Genomic DNA, 17,725 nt, shown 5'->3' with positions numbered 1-17,725 from the left:
ATTAATCTGCCCAGAGGAAGGGCCAGAAGTTTTGTAAACACTGAGGTGCAGTAGCTAGACCGAAAGGCAAGGCTACAAACTAAAACTGACGTTTTTCTACTACGAAACACAGATACTTCTGGTGAGCAGGGAAAATAGGTAAATGCAGGTATGCCTCCTTGATGTCATTTGATGCCAGAAGCTCTCCCACTTTTAGAATGGAGACTACTGAATGGATTGATTCCATGAGAAAAGAACGAATCTTCAGGAACCGGTTTAGATCTTTGAGATCTAAAATGGGTCTGACATCCCCATTTGGTTTTGGTACCCTGAAAAGGTTTGAATAAAACAAGCCGGTCTAACGCTATAAAGAGAGACTTCTTTCTCTCTGGCTTTTTGGCGACATTTGACCTGAGGAAACAAGGAGATGGGAATTCTCAGAACTCTAGTCTGTAACCTAGAGCTTTTGCGGAGACCATACATCTGTCCTGAAATTCTTTCCTGCCAGACCTTAGAGAGCTGTAGAAGTCTTCCCCCCACTTGAGTTGGTGGGGTGCCCACTCATAAAGAGGCTTTAGCGTTCTGTCCTGCGGGTTTCCTCCCCCAGGACTTCTTTTGTCCCTGGGGTTGACCCTGAGGTTTACCTCTTGAACCTGACGGTGGAGGCCTCTGCGACTGCCTGGTGGCTGATGCCCCCTTAAGCTCGTTTAAATAAGGGACGTTTCTCTTTTCCTTAACTGGCAAAAAAGGGACATTTCCCACTTGATATTTTTTGGATATATTTGTCCAGATCCTCCTAAAACAGCTTTTCACAGCGGAAGGAAAACTAGCCAGGAGCTTTGCATGGCGCTTCGGCTGACCAACTTTTTCAACCATAAGATTCTACACATATGTATCACCCTAAGCGTAATGCAAGAGGTTTGAAGAATAGAATCTCTGATTGCGTCATTTGTAAAACACAAAGCCACTTGCAGCTCAGCTAATTCCTAGGCCTGCTGTTCAGGGAACACCTTGAGTACCTGCTTCAAATGGTCTCTCAAGGATTGACATACCCCAATTGCCACTCTTGCAGGTTGAGCCACTGAACCTGCCAAGAAGAATTTTTTTTTTTTAACAGGAATTCCAATTTCTTATCATTTGGATCCCTAAGAATTTGTGCATTGTCCACCAGACAAGTCAAACTTTTATTCACAGAGGATATTGCAGCATCAATTGCTTCAACTTTAGTAAAAAAAAAAAATGTTCCTCCATAGGATAAAGTGTTAAAAACTTTTCGGGAGGAAAAAAATGCTTATCTGGGTGATCCCACTCAGAATAGATAAGCTGTCTTACTAATGAATGGACAGGAAATGCACGCAAGGCTTGCGGAGGCTTTAGTGAACCCAAACAGGAAGTGGGCTCTTTAACCAACTCCGTTAAGGGTAGCTTAAATGTGGAGCTGACACAATTTCTCAGCATGTGAAGCTGAAGAAGGTCCTTCCCCACTTGATCCCACAGAAGAGGATTCATCAGCCTCTTCACGTTACCCCGAGGGGAATTTATCTTCCCCCTCCCACAGTTCCTCTGTTTGAAAACCCTGGGTGGTAGAAGGGGGCCTAATGCGTTTCCTTCCACTCTGTGAAAATGCGATTAAAGCTGCTAATCTTTCCTCTAAACCACTCAGAAATGAGGAGAAGATCTGCTCAGTTATATAGACAGGAGCTGAAGTGTCGGAAGCAATTGCAGCCCCTGATGACCCTGATGGCTCACTCTGACCAGCCTCCTTAGATCGGGATGGTGTTGCAGAGGGAGGGTCCTTTGTGTCCTTCGTCTTTGTGGAATTTGAACTACCTCCTCTGGTCATAGTGCTGAGCACAAACGCAGAGGTACCACCAAAAAATGCACCCACTGCTGAGCAATAGTCCAGAAACTGCCACTGCTATTAAGCTCAGCCTGATGCTTTAAAATAAATGTGCCTGGGAATGCCTGTGTCGCTCACTCACATGCCACCCATCCGCTCTGTGTCCCTCCTAGCTGTATGCACCTGAAAAAGGTGCATTTTATAAGTATGCAGCCTGTTTGTGGATGCTCCAACGCTGCTAAACCCCGCCCCTTCCTCCGACCACACACCGCGCCCCCACTTAATCAATTGTAAATTAGCAGGCTCCGATCCAGACCGGACCGCATGGAATAGTACTGGGGGAGGAGGAGAAGAGGAGAGCTGCCGAAGGGAACCGCGTAATGGCGGCCGGAGCGGGGCAGTACACCGCCGTATAGTGCAATGCTCCCTCTGCCTGGAGGAAGCTATCCAGGTGGGGGGACATTCCTGGGAGAAGAAAACTCCCCTTTTCCCACGACTTTACCTGGAGCCTGGGCCGGAGGAAGTGTGCAGCTTGAAACACAGAGGCGAGATTGACAAGCACCCTGGTGGTGACTACAGGCATAGCAACATTTACTTTAAAGGAGAAAGCCCACAAGAATTAGAAAAATTCCGTAGGAATCTTCCTTACCTTATCCAGCTGCAGGGTTCTGTGGAAACAGACCCAATCTTCACCTCTCATGGTGGGCTCTGTTAGAAAACCTTAAGGGACTGGGGCCCCTTTTTTATCAGGGGATCCACAGCCCTGGGCCTGTAAAAAGCACCCTGCCAGTAATATGTCTGAAAAAAACAAAAACTGGATCCCGGGGTCCAGCTCTCCAAAAAGAGAAGCATTACAGGTAAAACCTAGTTTCTTTGGACACGAGATCTGGGTACCATTCAATTCGGCCTAGAAAAGACACTTTGAATGGATCCGGTTGCATGGCCTGCCCCAGTAAGGTATATTCCAGCGGAGCTCAGCACAGCACATCTTTACTCATGACCAACACCTAAGACACTGGCAAAAAACTGAGGTACTCCCAGTAAGGGGAGGGGTTATATGGGGAATTGAACGTCCTGTTTAGGGTGTGGCAGTGTCCATGACCTGAAGGTGCCATATAACCCATACAGTTATTACTGTGGCCCTGTGTCCCATGATGTACGTGTCATGGTACTACTTACAGTGAGCCCACAGGTGAGCAGGTGACACGGGATCCCCCAGGGCGTGGAATCTAAGAGCCAGACGGTGTTCCGCCAGGGATCCCCTCACGAGGGTTTGGGCTTAGCTGCGTGCTGACCCCAGGTCACGACCCCCGGGTTCACCCTGCTCGCTAGGGAAGTACTAGAAGACACTGTTAGACAAGGATGGATGGATGAAGCAAAGGAGAGCCAGATAGTGAGCCAAGGTTAGGGCGGGCTGCAGACAAAATAATCAGAACAAGCCGGCTGGGTTCACGAGAGGTTAGGTAAAACAGGTTACACAAAGGGAGCTTCAGAAACAAATGTTACTCAAGCAATTAATAGCTGGTTTGAAAGGGATTTAAATAGAGAAGCAGAGGCTGGACAGGAAATAGCAGGAAGGAATCATATATTAGGCAACAGGTGATGGGCGGCGATACCCATAGCTGCAGAGTGCACAGAGCTGAACACCAGCTGGTGAAACAACAGATGCCAGCTGACCTACAGCAGTAAAGGTGATCTGTGACAGTACGATAAAGAATGGCTGATTATGTATGCACAGATCCTCCTCTTCTTCCACCGACTCCAAAACAGGTCCAGATAAGACCGTTACTGGAGTCAGGTTGCACATGCTCTGTTTGATGTGTATTGCTGGAGAGTTTTTTTTTTTTCTTGGGAGGGTGCATGTGATCAGCACAGGGCCAATCAGCACTGTCCAGACAGAGGATCAGGAGTCCTGCATCCTGATAGGACAGCTCAGTGTAGTATGAAAACTCCTGGGTTTAGTAACATTTTGAGGTGAAGGCCTCCTTTGGGAATTGGGACTGTAGGTTTAAAAAAAAAAAAAAAGTCAAATCTTATGGTTGGAGGGACGGGATCAATAATTACATGGTTCAACAATCCCTGAATGTTTGAAAGAAGGTTCATCCTGTGTTGCCGAGACACCAAAAGATGTGAAACGAAAAATCAAGGTGGGAGACTGAGGCAAAACTCAACCTGTGGACAAAACATCCTGTACCCAGGCATTGGTTATGCCTGGGTACAGGATAACCAATGAAAACTCCTTACCTACAGCAACTGTTCTCACGCTTATTGCCCCGTTTAAAGGCATGGGACATCACAATTGACAGGGCGCACAGAATCGCCAAACCTGCACACCTTCCTCCTGACATCCCAAGGGATATTTTAGCAAGAGTACATTACTTTCATATCAAGGAACAAATACTACAGGTGGCCAAAACCACTAAACCGTTACCAGCACCGTACACAAATATTCTCCTGTTCAATGATCTCTCAAAAGCAACTATGGAGATGAGAAGAGCTTGCACTCCTGTCACTTCTGTCCTACAAGACCAGAAAATCAAGTACAAATGGGGCTTTCCAACTAAATTGTTGGCCACATACCAACAACAAATAATTGCCATCTTCACACCCAAAGATGGGTACAAAAAATTGACCAATTGGGGATTCCTCCCTCTTCCCCCTACCGCAATGGGACGAATGGGCTCCCAACCAAATCCTCCGTCATCCCGGAGCCGAATGCAGGATAAAGGTGGAACCTAACCATCACTAAAGCCCCCGGTCCTCTGCATACATAGGATCCTTCGTCGGCGATGTAATATTACTGAAACCACTCCCTCAGCTTATAGTGTGCTGTGCACAATGATTTTGCTGTTCTTCGTTTTATCTTGTTATATCTACCTGCTGATGCACCAGACTACTTCACCTAAACCGTTACAACAGTCCTAGACTCTTTACCTTGTGACATACCGCATATCTTAGACATATTATGTATACTTGTACATTGGTTTGCTATCCTCATAACACATCAGTAGTGTACATCGTAGGTGTGGTCTCACTCCCTTCGTCTCCATCGTCAGGTAATCTTTGGCAAAATCACATCAATCAATGCCAAAGGACTAAAGTCCCTTTTCAAGCATAATCTCCTATGTAAACAAGCGCTAACCAAACACTGTGTGTGCCAAAGACTAATCCCCTACCTGCTCACACAAACGCTACCTGCACTGTTTTTTTGCCAGTGCCCTTAAAAAAGTAGAGGAGTAATGATCTCAGTCAGCTCTTCTGTCTCCTTCCAATAACATCACTATGAGGCTGAGGAGGAAGGCAGGTACTTGATTCTCTCCACAGCGATCGAAAACCAACGCCTCACCATAGTGAACCTGTAAGCGCCCAACACAGGTCAAAATAAATTTTACACAAACCTAATCTCTAAATTAGGCCCTTATAGATCCAATCCGGTAATGCTATGTGAAGCTTTCAATTAAGTTATTGACAACTCCCTAGATACTTCAAACCCATCCAAAAGAAGACCATCTGCATTGTCCTCTTTATTGCAAAAGGAAGACTTATATGATCCCTGGAGATGCTTACACGACACGGAGTTAGATCACATTTTTTATTCCCAATTCCCAGCACTCTTACTCTCGGATTTCTTTTACAGTCACTGAAGTACGCATAGGTTTAATCACCTGGTCTGACCACGCGCCTATCTCGATCACGTTATTCAACAGTAGGACTGGGGAAAAAAATAGATTTTTTCGATTTTTTTTTTCCCTTCAGAGTTTCTGTAGCAGGGGTGTGTCCTCAGGCCCGTCACGACAGGGTAGGCAAAACAAGAGGCTTTGCAGAGTGTACAGAGGACAGGGGAGGCTGTATTCCTGATCTAGCCAGCAGTGAGAGGTCAGGGCCGGGAGCTCCACTGATGCTCTGACTCCGCCCCATGTAGCCTGTATGCTCAGAAAAGAACAGCTGTAGTTAGAGTAGTGATCGGAGTGGGTGCGTCATTGAAGCTCCCGGCCCCGCCCCCTCTATACTGGCTGGGGAATCTAGAAGCTCCACTCCGATCACTGCTCTAACTACAGCCACTCTGTTCCGAGTGGAGCTCCCAGCCCCGCCCCCTCTCTGCTAGCTAGCGCGCAAATAGAGCCTCATGTGTCCTCTGTGCAGTGCACTCTGCAAAACTGCCAATTCATCTCATGCAGTATATCCACAGTCTCTGATAAACTCATGCAGTATATCCACAGTCTCTGATAATCTCATGCAGTATATCCACAGTCTCCGATAATCACATGCAGTATTGTCCGCAGTCTCTGATAATCTCATGCAGTATATCCGCAGTCTCTCATAATCTCATGTAGTATATCCGCAGTGTCTGGTAATCTCATGCAGTATATCCGCAGTCTCTGGTAATCTCATGCAGTACGTCCGCAGTCTCTGGTAATCTCGTGTAGTACGTCCGTAGTCTCTGGTAATCTCGTGTAGTACGTCCGCAGTCTCTGGTAATCTCATGTAGTGCATCCGCAGTCTCTGGTAATCTCGTGTAGTATGTCCGCAGTCTCTGGTAACCTTGTGCAGTATGTCTGCAGTCTCTGGTAATCTTGTGCAGTATGACCGCAGTCTCTGATAATCTCATGCAGTATATCCGCAGTCTCTGATAATCTCATGCAGTATATCCGCAGTCTCTGATAATCTCATGCAGTATGTGCGAAGTCTCTAGTAATCTCGTGCAGTATGTCCGCAGTCTCTGGTAATCTCGTGCAGTATGTCCGCAGTCTCTGGTAATCTCGTGCAGTATGTCCGCAGTCTCTGGTAATCTCCTGCAGTATGTCTGCAGTCTGGTAATCTCGTGCAGTATATCCACAGTCTCTAGTAATCTCCTGCAGTATGTCTGTACTCTCTGACCCTCTCCTGTAGTATGTTTATTAATGTGCGGCTTTACTTTTCAATAGTGCTCAATTATTTTTCAGTTAGAGAAAGGGTTTGCCTTTGCAATTTTGTTTGATGATGTACTTAAATTAATATAATAAAAAAATCGAAGTTACTTACCGGTAAAGTTTTTTCCAGGAGTCTTTCAGGACAGCACACTTGAGAGACCTCGGCTCCTCCCATCTTAGGAAACACCGCCTCCACCAGATCTTTAAAACCATTCCTTCCCTCCAGCCCTTTAGCTTTTGCACGAGCACCTCCGGCCAGACTAGGGAGACATAAGGATACATCATAAAAAATTACACATACCTGATGCTCTCATGTCCTAATGGTAAGATCTTATTTTGGGTGGGTACTGGTGCTGTCCTGAAAGACTCCTGGAAAAAACATTACCAGTAAGTAACTTCGATTTTCCCTCTTTCGTCTTTCAGGACAGCACACTTGAGAGGATAAGCGAGCACTTACCCTAGGGTGGGACTACTGCTTGTAGGACTTTACGCCCAAAGGCCTGGTCCTGGGCAGACAATAAGTCCAGTTTGTAGTGCTTAGCAAAAGTCTTAAAACTTGACCATGTTGCTGCTCCACAGATCTGCTCGGGTGTAGCCCCAGTCCACTTTGTTTGTGATGTTGCCATAGCCCTAGTGGAATGGGCCCTAATACCTTCAGGGACCTCCACCCCCCTTTGCTATGTATGCCTGACTGATTGCCAACCTTATCCACCTGGCTATAGTATTTCTAGAGGCTTTGGACCCCTTCCTAGCCCCTGAAAAAGAAACAAAAAATGAATCAGACTTCCTGAATTGTTCCGTAATCTCCAGGTATTTTAACACACAACTCCTGACATCTAACTTGTGGAAGACATGTTCCTGTTCCCTCACAGGATTCGAACAAAAAGTGGGCAAAAAGATTTCCTGACTTCTATGGAATTTTGAAGATACTTTTGGCAAAAAGGCCGGATCAATTTTAAAAATAATCCGATCTGGAAAAACCTGAAGGAAAGGTGCCCTCCTTGAGAGGGCTTCTAGCTCACTAACCCTTCTTGCGGTAGTGATTGCTACCAAAAAAAAAAAAACGTCTCGAGGGTTAAAAATTTTACCGTACAAGAACTGATCAAAAGGATCCTCTGTAAGAGCCTGCAATACTAAAGATAGATCCCAAACTGGACAGGGATGGAAACTGACTGGTCTCTGTCTACTTAAACCTTTAAAGAACCTGAAAACCCAAGGATTCGCTGCCAGTTGCTGTTCAAGAAAAACACTTAAAGCAGAAACCTGTCCTTTAAGAGTACTGAGAGCCAGTCCTTTATCTGCCCCCCCTCTGTAGGAACTCCAGCACTACTACTGGACTATGAACGTTAAAAGAGCTCTCCGCACACCAAGAATTGAATTTTCTCCATACGTTCAAATAAATCCTGCGTGTCTCTTCCTTTCTAGAACTCAGAACAGTCTTCCCTGACCGGAAGTATCCAAGGCGGTTCCACCGCCAGCTTCTTTAGAACAGAAAACCAAGGCCTCCTGGGCCACGGTGGAGCTATCAAGATTAGGGTTGTATCCTCTAACTGAAATCTCCTCAGGACTGGCGGCAACAGCACTAGAGGGGGAAAGGCATAGCACTTGGCAAAAGGCCATCTCTGAGAAAGAGCATCCACTCCTATTGCTCCGTCCCCCTGACTCAGAGAGAAGAATAGAGGAGTTTTTGCGTTTTCTCTTGACGCAAAAAGATCCACACATGGACATCCAGAGAAGTGGGCTGCCACCTTCTCCACACACCTTGTTAGATCTGTGATCAACAACCTGTGTGGGGGGTGAGCTTGAGAACTGCAGTCTGTACCCCCTCCTTACAATGCCTAGTATAAATGGATTGGAGGTAACCAACTCCCATTGTGGGAGAAAAGCCCTCAGTCTTCCTCCTACCGAGGTTAGCTTGTCATTGGGACTTTTGGGACTGCTCTGGAGAGCAAAAATCGCTCCCCCACGCCCTCTGCCCTTGTTGGTAAAGACTTTTTTTCTGGGACTCTGTCCTCTGAAAGTAAAACTTACTTTGTGGGCGAGTCTTCTTTTTAGATTTTTCCCCCACTTTCTTCTTTAAGGGAAAGGCCTTCTTTTTATCCGCTGTTCGATGAAGGACAGCCTCCAAGTCTGGACCGAACAGTAAATCCCCGTGAAGGGAATTCCACAAAGCTTGATCTTTGAAGCATTGTCCCCTTGCCATGTTTTTAACCAAAGCGCCCTCCTGGCTGAATTAGCCAAGGCAGAGGATCTAGCAGACATGCGGACCGACTCTGCTGACACATCCGCTATGTATGCGACTCCTGTTAAAAGCATTGGAAAGAGGAAAGAATTGTTTGTTTTGCAGTCCCCGCCTCAATATGAGCTTTTATATGAGTCAACCAATGCTCCATGTTACGTGCCATCACTGTGATAGCCATGGCAGGCTTAAGATTGCTTAAAGAAAACTCCCAAGATTTCTTGATGAGAGAATCCATCCTCTTGTCAATAGGGTCTGCTAGCATGCCAATATCTTCAAATGCCAAATCTGTCTTTCTGGATACCTGAGAAAAGGCTGCATCCAGTCTAGATTTGTTCCAAACAGCAGATTCATCCTCTGAAAAAGGGAATCTGCGTTTCAATGCTCTAGCAGAACCTCATGGACCGGGAAAACCCTTTTCTTCGGTTCTCCGAGACCTTCATACATCTGGTCATGGAGAGACTGGGATTTTTTTCTCCTCTTGGATAGCTAGTGTAGTGTGAATAGCTCCCAGGAACTCTTCCACTTCCTCCAAGGAGAGCTTATAATGGGAGGATCTGGAGGACTCACCATCCACCTTCTCTCCATCTGACTCTGAAGAGTCTGAGAATTCCCTGTCAGGATCATCCTCTAGTGCCGTTCTGTTACCCCCAGGTAATTCATTAGCAGAGGGACCTCCTAAGGGGCCAGGTGTGACATCTTGCTGTGCTGGCAGAGGACTAGCTGGGGGTTGTATAGGCTGAAAATTCTCAAACAAAGCCTTAAAAGACTGAAAAGTGCTGGAGAGCTCTTTAACAGAAGCCGCCAGACCAGAATTTTGTTTCTCAGCATGATCCCTAACTAAGCCCTCAATGCAATTCCTGCATAACACTTTCCCCCAGGAATCCCCTAACACACTTCTACGTAAGGGGATTACTTGTCCTGTAACAACAAAAAAACCCCACCAGCATCAGCCCCTGCCAGCAAAAAAATCAACACCAGACCGACACCAGGAGTGCACCCTCCCAGGACCGACCACCACCAGGGTCCCAGACATGCAACTCCTCCCCTCATCCACCCACCCGTGGAGCTAAGCGGGAAAACAGTAAGGGAACACCACCCCAGGGTTCCACTTACCTTAGAATGGCTGGTGCTGGCATCACCCGGAACCGAACAGGAACCGCCAGTCTCGGACATCTCTTGGGCCCGAATGGTCGCTTTGCCAGAAACTGCTCCTCGTAGCTGTCGCTACAGCGTGAATGGCGCAAACAACAGCCTTCGTGCCATTCGTTTTGGCGTCCCACGACTGGAACCAGAAGTCGCAGGTGAACCAGATGTGACCTCTCCCATCGGAAAAGATGGCGCCCGTCATCCAACCCAGCCTTGCGCTCAATGCTGGCTGCACTAACAAGGGGGAGACTCGGACACTCCAGTAAACACCTTCCCCAGGCAGCGCTAAAATGAACGTCCCAGGCCTCCGCTTTCCCCAAGTAAGGATGGGACGCACCAAACACTGCAGGTAACGGACTCCCCAGCCCTGCTGCCATGTATGAGAGACCTCAACCTCTCCAGACATCCCTTCGGCCAGAACGATCAATTCGCCTTCAGGATAACACTGGGCTCAGCCTCCCCAGCTGAATTAAACCCAGGTTACTAGTTATGTCTCCTCGCCGGAGGAAACACCAAACTGAAGGGCTGGAGGGAAGGAATGGTTTTAAAGATCTGGTGGAGGCAGTGTTTCCTGAGAAGGGAGGAGCCGAGGTCTCTCAAGTATGCTGTCCTGAAAGATGAAAGAGGGAAAAAAATCGATTTGAATCGTAAATCAAGTTTTTTATAAAAAAAAAAAAATCGTAGCTTTCTTACGAGGACTATTTATAAAACTAGGAGCACAGGAAAAGAAAAAAATCGCAGCCATTACTGAAAATCTACTAAAGCAAATAAAGGATCTAGAACGTGTAAATAAACAATTACCATCCACAAATTTGTCCTAAAAAAATCTCAGAAACCAACTTATAACAAACAACAAAGGATTCGCCCTGGGACTTTAAATGAAGTGGGTACTGTTTCCGCCAGTAAACATAACAGTAGTAAATATAGTATATGGTTTATTCAAATACAAATGTTTACATGGATAAATAACACCAACGGTTGCCAATTAAAAATATATATAAACAAGGAGTATTGGTACATAAATGTAGAAGTAGTACATGGTACACGGGCATCATACTACCCGACTAGTTTCGTGAGATCCAGCTCGCTCTTCAGGGGTGGATGTGTGTAATAATGTACCTAGGATGAACAAAAATATATATGTTTGGCAATATAGCACAGTATTGGTTATAAAGGCACAGGGTAGGAGGGGTTGTAGGCCCCCCCATACTTACCACTGAGCTAGGCCATGGCTCCAGGTGTGCGGCCTCGAGACGGCGGCAGCAGATGCCTCCCCAGGGAGCTGAGGGGGCAGAATCAAATGGGACCCCACCCAGGGCCAAACGGAGAGCAGGCATGGCAAAGATGTAGTGATGTATCCCTAGGGTCCTCGTTGGTCGATAAAAAGTATAGGCTGTGAACATAAGTATGTTTGTCAGGCATCTAGAGTAGTAGAGTAAAATCAATAGATATTGGTATAAAGAAATGTATGCATGTATGCATGAATGAAAGGCCTGAGCCAAAGGTTGTAGGGCCATGAAGATGGTTAGAAACCTATGACAACAGAGGGGTACTACTAGGTGACAAAATGGACAAAGAAAGAGGGGAAAGAGGTGAACTACAATTGTGTGGCCCTACAACCTTTGGCTCAGGCCTTTCATTCATGCATACATTTCTTTATACCAATATCTATTGATTTTACTCTACTACTCTAGATGCCTGACAAACATACTTATGTTCACAGCCTATACTTTTTATCGACCAACGAGGACCCTAGGGATACATCACTACATCTTTGCCATGCCTGCTCTCCGTTTGGCCCTGGGTGGGGTCCCATTTGATTCTGCCCCCTCAGCTCCCTGGGGAGGCATCTGCTGCCGCCGTCTCGAGGCCGCACACCTGGAGCCATGGCCAAGCTCAGTGGTAAGTATGGGGGGGCCTACATCCCCTCCTACCCTGTGCCTTTATAACCAATACTGTGCTATATTGCCAAACATATATATTTTTGTTCATCCTAGGTACATTGTTACACACATCCACCCCTGAAGAGCGAGCTGGATCTCACGAAACTAGTCGGGTAGTATGATGCCCGTGTACCATGTACTACTTCTACATTTATGTACCAATACTCCTTGTTTATATATATTTTTAATTGGCAACCGTTGGTGTTATTTATCCATGTAAACATTTGTATTTGAATAAACCATATACTATATTTACTACTGTTATTTTTACTGGCAGAAACAGTACCCACTTCATGTAAAGTCCCAGGGCGAATCCTTTGTTGTTTGTTATATGTTACAGGAATGGAAGTGTGTCACTGGGGACACCAGACCTTTTCCTTTATTTCTGTAAGAAACCAACTTAGTGAGCACCCCCATAAAAGATTTGACTACTATATAAAATGCCTAAAACTCCAATACTACTCCTCGGCCAATAAATCGGGAGCATTCCTGGCCAAACAAGTGAAATGCCAACAAAAAGATCCAATTTCTTACAAACTCCCATGGTAAACGCCTACTTAACCCCCTAGAGATAGCGAACAAATTTAGTGCATTTTATGCCAAATTGTACAAACTCAGACTCAGATCCGACAACCATCCCCAAGAAAAAAAGATATTGAAGCTTTCCTCTCGTTCATCCCACTTCCTTCTATATCTTCCTCTCACCTAGCAGCCATTTCCACATCCTTCTCCTCCACAGAAATACTTAAAGCCATAAAGCAACTACCCCTCTATAAGGCCCCGGGCCCAGATGGATTCCCAAATGAATATTATAAACAATTCTCTGACCTGATCACCCCACATCTATGTAACACTTTCAATCTATACGCCACTTCATGTGAAATTCCCAAAGAATCACTAGAAGCCTCGATAGTCACCCTATCAAAACCTGGCAAAGCCCCTGATATTTCAGCCAACTACCAACTTCTAAATACAGACACCAAACTTTATGCGAAACTCTTAGTCCTCTCTGATCTGAACTCTCTGATCATCCCCCAAATAATACACCCAGATCAAGTGGGATTTGTACCAGGCAGGCAAGCCTCAGACGCACCAGACTCTCATTAATTTAATACAATGGGTGGAGCACAGCCAAACACCTTCTCTCTTCTTATCATTAGATGCAGAGAAAGCGTTTGACAGGGTTCACTGGATGTACATGGAAAAAGTTCTAAGCAAATTTGGTTTGTCAGGGACAATTCTAAAAGCCATACTAAATCTATACTCCTCCCTAAGCGCTTGAGTCTGGACATCTGGGATAACATCGGACCCCTTTGCAATCACTAATGGCACAAGACAGGGGTGCCCACTTTCCCCCTTGATTTTTGCCATGGTAATGGAACCACTTGCACAATCCATCAGGTCAACATCAGCAATATCGGGTATCAAAATAGGGAAAGTAGAACACAAATTAGGCCTTTATGCGGATGATGTTATCATCACCCTAACCAATCCCACATCATCTCTCCCGGCTGTTCAAAAAACCTTAGAATATTTCAGCTCAGTCTCCCTCTACAAAATAAACCACAGCAAATCAACTATGTTGAACCTAGAGATAGACCCTCGGACCAAACATATTATAACGAGAGACACGCCCTTCACGTGGTCTGCAAGTTCGTTACTCCCGTACTTAGGGATTCACTTAATTTTCCCAAGCAGGACACTATTAAAAATGAACTATGATGACCTCCAAGAAAAGCTTCTGCGCATATCCAAAGAAATGAGCCACTTCCCGGTCTCCTGGGCTGGTATAATAGCCCAATCCAAAATGTATTTTCTCCCCCATATTCTATATATGTTTTGCACAATCCCTCTACCCAGTAGTTCTGGACCAACTCAGAGAATGGTGGTCACCTGCCTCTAACAAAACATGAACCCAAAACGAATCCGTGGCCCTACATGCCAACATGAAACACACTCTAATGGCTACTTTACTCACTCTCAAGCCACAACATCATTATCTACATTCTGTAATGACAGCTTCTTCTGGGTCTGACAATATCCAAGTGGCTGAGGCCACTCAGAGTACTGACAACTCACATTCTAATAGCCGCTCGTCTAGCACTTGCAGAAAAATGGAAATCGTCACATCCACCTACGACTTGGATCTTATTAACCTGCTGAACACTCACTTTCAACTGGAGTTCTCTTTCACTAAAGTAAACTTGTCTGCCAAAATTGGGAACCATGAATCGTCGATCACCGAAGTACAGCACTATAAGATACATTCTGCAATGGAATTGAACCCATTACCTTCCCGATTCTCAAAACGAGAAACTGAAACATCATCCTGAGACAAATACACACCCAATACTGAACGAATTATTGCATAAAGGCAGATTACTATAATTATGAAATTAGCGGAAGTGTTTAAACAGAGTATTTTGAATATGCAAATAGCTCATATACATTCCGGCCACTGCTACAAACATAGCAAGTAAAGGCAAAGAAAGAAAACGGACATAAATTAAATGAAAGCTTCTGACCTGGTGTTTAAATGATTCTTTCCATGCTTCTAGTGCTGTGTGTATGTAGGAGTTCTGTGTCACATAGCACTGAGCAACCATCACATGCCTCAAAGAAGTACCAGGGGCAACAGCATCCAAGACTCTTTCAACATGGCGCAAGGAGAGACGACTTTCAGCTAGAATTCTTCCAGGAACCAGCTGCATGGTGCATGGCTTCAATGCAATCTGTCCAGCGCAGAACACTCCACCGTCAACCTTTCAAAAAAAAGAAAAACACAACAAATACTATAAAGACATAATTTGAACATGTTGAACCTTGCACAATCACCCGTTCAGGTCTCTAAAGACCAGCATTTGACTAATCAGACTTTATAACTGTTATTGAATCATTCTGCAGAACAACTTATATATGATTATATATGAATATATGATTTGGAAAAGTGAAACAAAGAACCATGGTAAAATATTGTCATTTCTGCAGCCTTTGACACAAGGGTGTGTGAAACTGTCAGCAGAATAGACAATCTGGTAATTCAGTAGCCACCGTGGATAAAAAAAAAAAAAATTCAACCATGTCTTTCAATACACAGGGACAGACAATATGTGTTACTCTAAAGCATACTCCAGACAAAACAACTAGACACACAGACGAAATTCATATTTGGGAGCGGTTTTACCTGACAAAAGTATTTTAATTTTCTGTTTGTCCAGTCCTGGGATTTACCCAGCTGTGTTACACAGCACAGCCCAGTTTGACAGAAGAAGGGGGACCTGACATTTTCTCTGCTGCAGTTTTTCTTTTACTTACAGGAATATTATCCACCCCCAGGGGCGGACTGACAACTCATGGGGCCCCCGGGCAATAGGAGATCCTGGGGCCCCCTGTCCCCGCCCATGTGTTACCACCCACACTCAAGCCACACCCACACAACCCCCCACAATCATATTGCACTGCCCACACTACATAAGTACGTGCTTGTAAAATAACAAACATATACTTACCTCCACTGTGCAGTTCGTTTTGCACAGAATGGCCCTGATTCTTGTCTTCTGGGGTCTGGTGGTGGCCCTCGTGGCTCCTCCCTGCATCAGATAACCCCCTACAAGTAGCGATCTCCCGGGGGGGTTACCTTGCGGGCATGCTCCTGAGTCCAGCATTTTTGTCTATAGACACATATTTACATACATGTGCTCATCCTACATAAACCTTTTCATATAGAGCGTGTGCGGGGGTCATGGGTGTGCTTTACATTTTTTTTTTCTTATAATTTTTATTTACTTTATATAATTTTCACTGACCTCCAATGTAAGGAACATTCTTCCCACTGATCACCAATGTAAGGAACATTCTTCCCACTGATCACCAATGTAAGGAGCATTCTTCTCACTGATCACCAATGTAAGGAGCATTCTTCCCACTGATCACCAATGTAAGGAACATTCTTCTCACTGATCACCAATGTAAGGAGCATTCTTCTCACTGATCACCAATGTAAGAAACATTCTTCCCACTGATCACCAATGCAAGGAACATTCTTCCCACTGATCACCAATGTAAGGAACATTCTTCTCACCGATCACCAATGTAAGGAACATTCTTCCCACTGATCACCAATGTAAGGAACATTCTTCCCACTGATCACCAATGTAAGGAGCATTCTTCTCACTGATCACCAATGTAAGGAGCATTCTTCCCACTGATCACCAATGTAAGGAACATTCTTCTCACTGATCACCAATGTAAGGAGCATTCTTCTCACTGATCACCAATGTAAGGAACATTCTTCCCACTGATCACCAATGCAAGGAACATTCTTCCCACTGATCACCAATGCAAGGAACATTCTTCCCACTGATCACCAATGTAAGGAACATTCTTCTCACTGATCACCAATGTAAGGAGCATTCTTCTCACTGATCACCAATGTAAGGAACATTCTTCTCACTGATCACCAATGTAAGGAACATTCTTCTCACTGATCACCAATGTAAGGAACATTCTTTCTACTGATCACCAATGTAAGGAACATTCTTCCCACTGATCACCAATGTAAGGAACATTCTTCTCACTGATCACCAATGTAAGGAACATTCTTCTCACTGATCACCAATGTAAGGGACATTCTTCTCACTGATCACCAATGTAAGGAACTTTCTTCTCACTGATCACCAATGTAAGGAACATTCTTCTCACTGATCACCAATGTAAGGAACATTCTTCCCCACTGATCACCAATGTAAGGAACATTCTTCTCACCGATCACCAATGTAAGGAACATTCTTCTCACCGATCACCAATGTAAGGGACATTCTTCCCACTGATCACCAATGTAAGGAACATTCTTCCCAATTTTTCTTTATTAAAAGTCTTGCAATCATTAAGCATAAAATCACAATATATAAATATACATAAATATATACATATTTACATAAATTAAAATAAATATAGCAAAACTGCTCTCAAACCAAAAAAAAAAATACTTTACAGCAATAACATAAATCCTATTACGACTCACACCATTACACCAGACATCAAACTTGTGAGGTTAAGAAACAATCCCGTACCCATTATGCATGCAGCCCTTCTTCAAAAAGAAGATACTAACCAACAAAAGCTAAGGGAGTGAAAGAACCAGAAAAAGAAAAGAGCTCCTCACCCAGAGATGGGCAGTTCACCAAAGGCAGGTCTGATATTCCTCCACGCCCTTATCCAGACTGCCCGAGGCTCCCTGCCCTTCTCAAGACCCCGAATTTTCCCAACCTCACCCAAAATATCGTGCACCACCACCTCAACAGAGAGGACTTTCTTCCGCAGGGTAATCTGGCACCGTGCATTCCATGTGAAGTAACGGACAACTATACTAACTAAAAACAGTGTATCCAAATCAAAATCCCAGTGAGTCGGGAATGCCCCATACACCCACTCCGCATAACTCATGCGATAGAAAAAGGGGATGCCTAGAGCCCTCCCCACCCTTTTATACACCTCTATGTTAAAGGGACACTGGAGCAAAAAGTGGTCCATAGACTCCACTTTACCAACACACTCCGCTCTAGGACAATCCCGATCATCCACAGGGCGATGCTTCAAGTTCCCTCTCACATAGAGCCTTCCATGGAAGGCGAGCCAGGCTTGATCCCTAAACTTCAAGGGGATT

General features: G+C 45.0%; 1 protein-coding gene across 4 annotated transcripts in view; it reads right to left on the bottom strand.

The window, feature by feature from the left end:
• DPH6 (diphthamine biosynthesis 6) overlaps window positions 1-17,725 on the bottom strand; it is a 186,876-nt gene that overhangs the window by 30,243 nt on the left and 138,908 nt on the right. For all 4 annotated transcript variants that reach the window (XM_077464771.1, XM_077464773.1, XM_077464772.1 and 1 more), the window contains one exon: window positions 14,586-14,822. In XM_077464771.1, coding sequence (XP_077320897.1) covers window positions 14,586-14,822 — 237 coding nt within the window. The remainder of the gene's footprint in view (window positions 1-14,585; window positions 14,823-17,725) is intronic.

The sequence above is a fragment of the Lithobates pipiens genome, unplaced genomic scaffold (genome assembly GCF_037356315.1).
Source record: "Lithobates pipiens isolate NorthernLeopardFrog02 unplaced genomic scaffold, aLitPip1_a1.2 Scaffold_30, whole genome shotgun sequence".
In the NCBI taxonomy this organism is placed as follows: domain Eukaryota; kingdom Metazoa; phylum Chordata; class Amphibia; order Anura; family Ranidae; genus Lithobates; species Lithobates pipiens.
This window is presented reverse-complemented; position numbering and strand designations above follow the sequence as displayed.